The 8,966-nt window shown below is 37.9% G+C and overlaps 1 protein-coding gene across 1 annotated transcript; it reads left to right on the top strand.

The window, feature by feature from the left end:
- Positions 1-6,293: 6,293 nt before the first annotated feature.
- On the top strand, positions 6,294-7,416 carry LOC146947000 (uncharacterized). Its single transcript, XM_085748352.1, has 2 exons — positions 6,294-6,893; positions 6,958-7,416. The coding sequence occupies exons 1-2, from the start codon at positions 6,294-6,296 to the stop codon at positions 7,414-7,416; spliced, it is 1,059 nt and encodes a 352-aa protein (XP_085604478.1).
- The last annotated feature ends 1,550 nt before the right edge of the window (positions 7,417-8,966 follow it).

An 8,966-nucleotide genomic window follows, 5' to 3' on the forward strand; every position in this document is an offset into this window, starting at 1 on the left:
ACCCCACAAACCAACACGAGTCTTTTCAGCATGCTTTGTCCTCACTCACATGCTTACCGGGAAACTTCCCGGTAGGTCACCCATCCTAGTACTACTCCAAGCCAAGCACGCTTAACTATGGAGTTCCTATGGATTGAGCTACCGAAAAGAAGATGCATCTTGTTGATATGGGTAGTACCTAACAATTCTTATAAGCCTTCCTTCAACCATGTAGTCCCATACCTACACGGCCTCCGGATCCCTCTCATTCCGATGTGATTCGGTTCCTCTTATTAAAGATAGTACCTGTAACAGTCCGGTGGTCCGACTCATCCCGCTTAAGTCCGGGGCCGGCCTGGCTCCGCCACTGTTACTGTACCACGTTGTGGGTGTTACATGCCCACCAGCTTCCGCCTGGTTCGTCCCCGAACCACACCGTACTGGGAGAGGTCTGCTCTGATTCCCACCGGTTGCGTTTGACCAATACTCAAAATCATAGAGACGAGTGAAACTTCACGTTCTTTTTCTCACGCTTCATCATCTTCTTGGACTCTTCTCTAAAGACCCTTCATGTGGCATCCCATGTCGCAACTTGCTTTCCATAAGGCCTTGTTAAATATAATCTCATAATAGACTCGCCGTATTCTCATAAAATTTCCTTATGGTTGAACCTTACATACTTAATATTAGACTTACCTTCTGCCATATCAATACCATAATTAACTTTTATTCCTGAGCAGATCTCAAACTCCCATAGCATGCTCATAATGCACCTCGTGCTTATCTTTCTCGAACATCCTACTTGCATCTTCGTCTCTCGCATGTTATGCTTTGCTTAATCTTACTAATGCTAGCTCGTTTATTTCCTCTTGAATAAAAATTCATAAAAGTCGCACACGGATCATTGGTGTTGATGTTTCTTTATTATATTTATAACATATTGAATTTTGGGTCTCGGTCGTTACCATAAAATTCGTGGAACGAGTTGATAACACAACAGTGTCATCAAATCTTGATCCAAATGTTCAAATTATTTTTCATGTATTGTAACCGACCGGTACCTACGAAATTCCATTTGAAATTTATGAACACCAATTCCAATTATCCATATGCGTGTATCTTTTCTAAAATCTTATAAATTTGTCATGGTAACGAGCCTTAGTAAATTAATTAAGCAAATCATAGATTCGAGGGGTAATTCACACTCCACAACACTTGAGAATCTTGTAATCTAACATAAGTCTTAACCACTTTACTCCTTACTTCCTGTCTTCACGACCATAACGTCTGTTTCATATTCCGGGTCCTCTAAGCTCTTGGTCTAAACTCCTTTAAACTCTTGACACATTAATCTCCAAAGTTACCTTAAACTGAATCGATCCCATTAATGGTTGTTCATGCTCTTTTTCCTTTGAAAACTTTAGGATGTAATGTGCATTCATTACTTGATGTTATAAAAAGTGTTATTGCAAACAAAATTGTGGAGACAACTCTCCAATAGTCACTGCTGACCCTAGAGACGAACTAACAGTTTTCGAAAAACTGAAATTTTCGCCCCATATTCGCTATCGGCGAAATCATCTAAAGTAATTTCGCTACTAGCGAAAATTTCGCTATTGGCGAGTTTCTTCGTCTCAGTTCTCCAAAAATATATATATATATATATATATATATATATATATATATATTTTTGTACAAAATCTTATTTCTCAAGCAATCCAATGCACATTATCCATTTTTTAACATCATTAAAACATTCATATCATATGCACGACAAGCATCAACATCATTCGATTCAATTCTCGGCACATAAAAATTATTGCCTTAATCCTGATACCATAAAATATCCACAATTAAACTTAACTTAATCTACTGTGAACAGATTGACTTGTTTCTCTGTCGACTCGCTCATCATTCCAACATTAGAGCCTTATACTATCTGGGCATTTAAACTTTGGCTTCAATCACATACCTTTATCCCTGAGAACTTCCAAATTTCATCAACATATGTCGACTTCTTCTTATCTTGCAACCTCATACTTACATTCCATAAATATATATTGCCCTTCTATAACACAGTCCTACTCCAATCACGACTCTTACCGGAACTTCAGGTCGCTCTTAGACATTCCAAATTCTTCACTTCCGGTTAGGGGTGGCAAAACGGGTCTGACCCGCGGGGCCGGCCCGTTTGGCCCGCTATTTTTGGCGGACTGAGTCGAAGTTTTGAACTCGCTTTCTATAGTTGGCTCAGCTCGTCTGGTCTCGTTAAAATATGGGGCGGGCACGGGGCGAGGTGGGCCGGCCCGCTTAACTCGTTGGAAACGAGACGAGCACGGGGCGTGGCGAGGTGGCGAGGTGGCTCGCTTAACTCGTGTTTCAATTTGTTATTTTTAGTCTTATTATATGTTTTTGGATTTATTTTGGTTGTTAGATATATTTTGAGACTTATTTTATGCTTTTGGATTTATCTGTTGAGTTTATTTATTTTGAGACTTATTTTATAATTTGGTTGTTGAATTTATTTTATGATTTGTTTTATGTTGCGCATTTGCCTTATTTTGCCATTAGTTATGGTGTTGAATTCGACAATTTGATAATTATCTTGTTTTTCACAAATTTACTTGCTACCTACTCTTTTATATTTTTTTACAATAAAAGCAACATAGTTTTTTTTTTTAACAATTAAGTTGTAAAAAAAAAATTGTTTAGCGGGCCGGCCCGCCAACTCGCAAGCCCGCCACTAAACGGGGCGGGGTGAGATTTTGGACTCAGTCACAACATTTGACTCGGCTCGTCTCGTCTCGTTTTTAGTGGGCTTAGACGGGGCGAGCCTAAATGGGGCGGGCCGGACCGCTTTGCCATCCCTACTTCCGGTATACAAAATACCTTTAACAACTTCCCCGACGTTGTCAAATCAATCCATCTTAACTTTACCTTACCTTCCCGGAGAAATCAAACTTAAACTGATAATCTCACCGGCCACCATTTGGCACGATTAGACTCTTACTATTCTTACTCCGAGTTTCTACCTTCTCCAATCATCTTCATCACATACTTCGTTCCTCCCGGTCCTATTCAGCTCTCAGGCATCCGTTCTAACCGTCAAGTGTTAAATTGAGTTGATCAGGCTCAACTAACATCAACAATTAAAACATTTACCTGGAACCCAATGGTCCCACTTCCTTTGTTGTAACTTAATGACCCAAGGCACGGTCTGAATCGACCTGCTCTGATACCAAGTGTAACATCCCGGACTGCTTTTTAGGATTGCCGACTAACCCCACAAACCAACACGAGTCTTTTCAGCATGTTTTGTCCTTACTCACATGCTTACCGGGAAACTTTCCGGTAGGTCACCCATCCTAGTACTACTCCAAGCCAAGCACGCTTAACTATGGAGTTCCTATGGATTGAGCTACCGAAAAGAAGATGCATCTTGTTGATATGTGTAGTACCTAACAATTCTTATAAGCCTTCCTTCAACCATGTAGTCCCATACCTACACGGCCTCCGGATCCCTCTCATTCCGATGTGATTCGGTTCCTCTTATTAACGATAGTACCTGTAACAGTCCGGTGGTCCGACTCATCCCGCTTAAGTCCGGGGCCGGCCTGGGTCCGCCACTGTTACTGTACCACGTTGTGGGTGTTACAACCCTTTTTTCATTGTATTTTGTAGTGTATTTAAAGATCAAAGAATAAAGAGCCAACCAAAGTAACAAAGAATTTGAAAATTATCAAAATTCGCCTGGCGAGCAGAGCCATTAGCCTGGAAAATTGAAATAGATAACAAGAATATGTGAGACGCCCCAACGTCTCAGTGAAACCTTAATAACCATCCTAACTCGTTTATGTAACGCCCTATTTCTATCAAAGCGATAAAACACGCGAATAAAGAATATATTCAAGAAATAGACGCTACGTCTTTAACAAAATTCCAACAACATGCATATATAAAAATTCTCAACAGTCGCAGCGGATATAACTCATACATCACCAAAGTTTACATGTCATAAGAACAACATAAATTCATAAATGAAGTCTCCAAGACCCGACAAATGGGAAAAATCTCGACAACATAAGCAAATCCAAAAATCAAAAGACTGACACCTAATTAGAGCATAGACCTAAGACTCTAAAGAACCGACAACGGAGATTAACTCCCGCTGTCCAAGAAATCGCCAAGCAACTCACCGAAAGCAAACTACTCCTGCACTCCGTCTACCCATTCATACAAACAGGTAGGCGGTCAAAACCTCTGGGGGTTAGCTTCACATCAAACATAATCAATAATAAACAGTTTGACATAATGAATCAAATTAAGTCTCAAATAATTTACATGAGCAATTAATTTCCATATAAATATATTCACACAACCATTCCAAGTATTACAAGTATGTACTCACCAAACACATTTATCATCAACAACCTCGTCCACATACAACAATTAAGACATCATGCCAATATGATATGCTCCTACTCGACACATATATGCATGTGGTACCATATCATCAACCATTAGATGCCAACCGAACATCTTATGTAAGAGTACACCTCCTCTTACAACCAACTATGTAAAAGTACACCTCCTTTTACATTTCTCATATGACTCAATATGATTTATGATGCATGTACATACAACAACGACCCAATAATGCAAAACTTTCAACATAAACAACCACCAACGACAATGTAAAAGTACACCTCCAATTACATTGACTAGTTCATCAACAATTGCATTATCAAGTATTTAAGTCCATACATTCAAGAATCACAATTCAAATGAGAGTCATCATCACATTAGTCAACATCAACTACACAATATAGCTCAATAATTCCATATACTTTCTCATAAACCAAGTAAAGTGGAACGATACAACACTTTATGATAAACATCATATTCAACCTCTAACAACCATTCATATATAATCATTTAATCATATAAGACTATTCACGAAAGATTTATAAGATAATCGGCTTTAAAGAACCATTTTCAACAAAGTTCGTCTCAAGTGGCAAAACAGCCAACGTTGATATTTTTCAAAACAAAACAACTTGTTCAAATTCGAAAACTTACAATTCAATCTTAATTAACAATGTAAGTATGAGCATAGGCCACTTACGAACTATCAAGCATTAGTTCAAAGATTAGCCTGGAATTTTTATTTCCGTCACAACTTTGGTCTATTTTAATCCAAAAATTTAGTGGGAATTGTTGGAGGGAATAATTTTTGTTGAATAATGTGGGTGGGAAAATTATTTATCATTTTTAATATTATTTATTATTTTTCCTCAAAAATAAGATAAAGATAAATAAAAATATATCATCAGAATCCCAGGATCAGGATTGTCTCCTGTGAGTTGTCTCCAATAGTATGTTCAGCACTAATTTCATCTGTTAGATTTATATTGTGTTTCTTTTTCTTCTAGATTACATTTTGATTTCTGCTCTCCCCCCTGCACTTTTCGCTCGCACCCAACTGAAAATACTATAATGCCCTTGCGCTAGTTAACTAGCGCACTAGCGCAGGTGTAAAATAATGCGCAAGTTAAGATAAATGGCGTGAGTTAAGTGGCGCATAGTGATTTTAATTTATTTACTATATTCAAATTATTTTATTCTAAATTATTTTATTTACTTTATTCTAAATTATTTATTTTCTAAATTATTTGTTCACTTTATTCTAAATTATTTATTTGCTATATTCTAATTTATTTATGCACTTAAAATAAATTCAAAATTAGAAAATAAATTCGATTTTATTCTAATTCAATATTTATTCTAATTTATTTATTCATCAAATACAAAATTAGAAAATAAATTCGATTTTATTTATTCAATATTTATTTATTCAATACATAATCATAAACATAAAATAAATGCAAATATAAATACAAATAAAAAACAAAACTAATAAATATAACTCTCGTTTTATTAATATCATTCAAACATTACAATAATTAATACATATATTTTATTTGAATTCACTAATCTACTTAGTATCCTTTTACCCTCTTGGGGTGAAAAAGTTATGTTTACCCTCTTGGATATATAGTGATAGCTCTTGGAGAAAATAGTGATGAGTCCTGTTGAGGAAAATGACATCATGATCCTTAAGGTAAATTTAAATTTGGTTCTTTTTATACCCATGATGGTCATTACTGGAATTCAACGATTTCACCCTAAACATGAAATCTAAATTAAATTCGAGTGTCGTTTTTATGGAGACACTCTTTTGAAATTTTGACTTAACATCTCACCAAGTGGACTGTCTTCTTAGAAACATATCTTCTTTAGACTTGACAAGGCCGATGCTTGATGTAGTGGGAGGTATACTCCAAGTAAAGAATACTCCAAAGGGCGATGCACTCTCAATCAAAATAGGTCAAGACGAATACTCCAAAGGCTTGGTTGAATGTCAGTATGCATTACGGGCCCGGCTTACCTTGACTAAGGGCGACAAACCTTACAAGGCACGCGATTTGGCTTCCAAATTAGGCAAGATTTGGAAAAAGGTTCATGAATGGAAGATGGTTCCACTCGGACGTGGTTTTTATGATTTTCTTTTTCAGCATCCGAATGATTTAACCCGTATTTGGGTGGCGGGCAGTGTTTCTCTTCAGCCGGGACTGCTTCGTCTCTCTCAGTGGACGAAAGACTTCCATCACAATTCACATAAACAAACTCATGCTTCATTATGGATTAGACTTGTAGCGCTGCCTCAAGAGTATTGGCGTGAAAGAACGTTAAAGGAAATTGCCAGTGCCGTGGGTACTCCTATCTCTATTGACGCTCCGACCCGTAATAGGGCGTTTGGACATTATGCCCGCATTCTGGTTGATATTGATTTGTCGAAGCGGGTTTTTGATGAAATTCTTGTTGAAAGAAAGGGTTTTGCCTTCAAAGTGGAAGTACAGTATGACACTTTTTTGTCATCATTGTTATGTCATTGGGCACAACGTTACAACATGCAAGTGGTTGCGCCCGGAAGTGGGTAAGGATGATCGTGGTAAAACTCAAGTGGTTGATAAAAGTAAGAAGGTCTCCCAGCAGCCTCCGGGTGACAAAGGAGCTTCCTCTTCTGGATCTTTACAGTATGTCGCAGTGGTTCCACAAGCTTCAGCCAGGGAAGTGATAAATACGGATTCTGAAGGTGTTGTACCAAAAGATTTATCGTCCTCCTCCTTTAGCTTTGCTCTAAATAATATCACGGACTCGGTTCCACAAGGTGCGCTTCCGATCCCATCCATTCCAGTGTTAGATTTGGTGACAGTTGATGAGCACGATGCAGTTCATATTTCTGAAGAGGAGGGGTTGGCCAATATGGTTTCTAAGGAGCCTGTTCAATCTTCTCCATCTGTTTTTAATGTTGAGCACGTTGACGTGCATGAAGATAATGTTTCTCCAGTTCAAGTACTTCCTTCGAATAATTAAAGTATGGTTGATCAAGCTGCCATGGTCCTTGATGAGTCTCAGTTTGAATTGGCAGTCGCTCATTTATCGGTGCAGCAAGTTGAAGTTTCACCTTCAGTTGCTGCATCTTGCGTGGTGGCACATGAGTCAAGTGCTGCTTCTGTTGAGCACTTGATAGGAAGATTTGTTGCACCTCAGGATATTATCCCTGTTCATCATGTTAATCCGAGACTTCAACACGATTTAGAGCTTTGGCAACGCATTAAAGAGTATGACAAAAAAGCAGCAGAGGGACCATTCACTGCGGTCTTGACAAAGAAGCAAAAACAAATGATGAGAAAGGAACTTCTTGATAGGAAGCCGCCGTATAGCACCCGCTCAAGGGGACCTTCTCCAACTCCCCAATGAATTTTTTCCACTAGAATATTAGAGATGGCATAACGCTCTCCATCGCGGTGTCCAAGTCATATCTCACATTTACAGAGAAGGCAATTGTTGTGCTAATAAGTTGGCTGTCATGGGTCATGTTGTTCACGACACTGTTTGGTTAACGACTTTACCCCCCAGTTTTGAGTGCTGATTTTTTTTTTTAGGGACAGAGTTGGTCTGCCTAATTACAGATTCCCTTAATCTGCTGTTTTTTTTCTGTTTTTGTTTTTTCTTCTTGTTTTGAGGGTCTTGGCCTAATCCCCCCTCTTGTACAGTTTTTCCCCTTTTTTAATAATATTTTGAGTTTGGCGGCATAAGATAGAGGTTCTCCGGGGTGCCAACCTAGTTGAGATGTCGGTGCTTCCTCTTGATGATTGTCCTCTCTCCTAGCTTATCCAAAGAAATACCCCCAGGATGATTCTTTTTACCCACTGTAAGTTCATATTGTAACCTAAGAGGGGGTGAATTAGGTTTTTAGGAATATTGGTTAATTTTTCAGAGTTTAGCGTTCTTGATAATTTTTCCGGTAAATAATGATGAAGGTATGAATGCGGAAAAATAAAAGAGTTAGGGAAGAAGAAAAGACACAAGAGAGTTTATAGTGGTTCCCCTCTAAACCTTAGGGTCAGTCCACTCCCTTCACACCCCGCGAAGGAATTCACTATGTTAGAATCTTTGTTACAAGCAATCTCACCCCAAGACCCCCTAACAATCTTTCTAACATAAACACAAGAAAGAAACCCTCTCTCTTGATTACAACACAAACACCAAACACTTTTGGTGGACTTTGAATCTTCCCGAATCAAAGAACCTTTTACAACAATCACAAGATATCACCCCCACTATCTTAATCAATAATTCTCACCAACAATGGCAAGAAACTTTACAACAAAGTAATTGAAGAATAACAAATGTATGGCTGTATATCTTTATCAATATCACTCTAACAAATGGACTTAGTGCTCAGAAAACTTTTTAATAAATGTTAAAGTGTAAGCAAAGTTTTCCAAACAATTTGAATGAAAGTTTGAAAGTAAGTGATATTGAAAATGTCAATTGAGATAATGAAAGTTGTTGTGTGTAAATTGTTTTGATTCTCAATTGAATTTATAGAGGCTAAAAAGATGTTTATGAAGCAATGC

This window comes from Medicago sativa, chromosome 2 (genome assembly GCF_051527215.1).
Source record: "Medicago sativa cultivar Bolivia chromosome 2, Bolivia_mono, whole genome shotgun sequence".
NCBI classification, from domain to species: Eukaryota; Viridiplantae; Streptophyta; class Magnoliopsida; order Fabales; family Fabaceae; genus Medicago; species Medicago sativa.

Coding starts and splice junctions, on each gene's coding strand:
- LOC146947000 (XM_085748352.1), top strand. CDS start 6,294: ATGCTTGATGTAGTGGGAGGTATACTCCAAGTAAAGAATACTCCAAAG. Junction 6,894..6,957: donor GTTTTGCCTTCAAAGTGGAA/GTACAGTATGAC, acceptor ACAACATGCAAG/TGGTTGCGCCCGGAAGTGGG.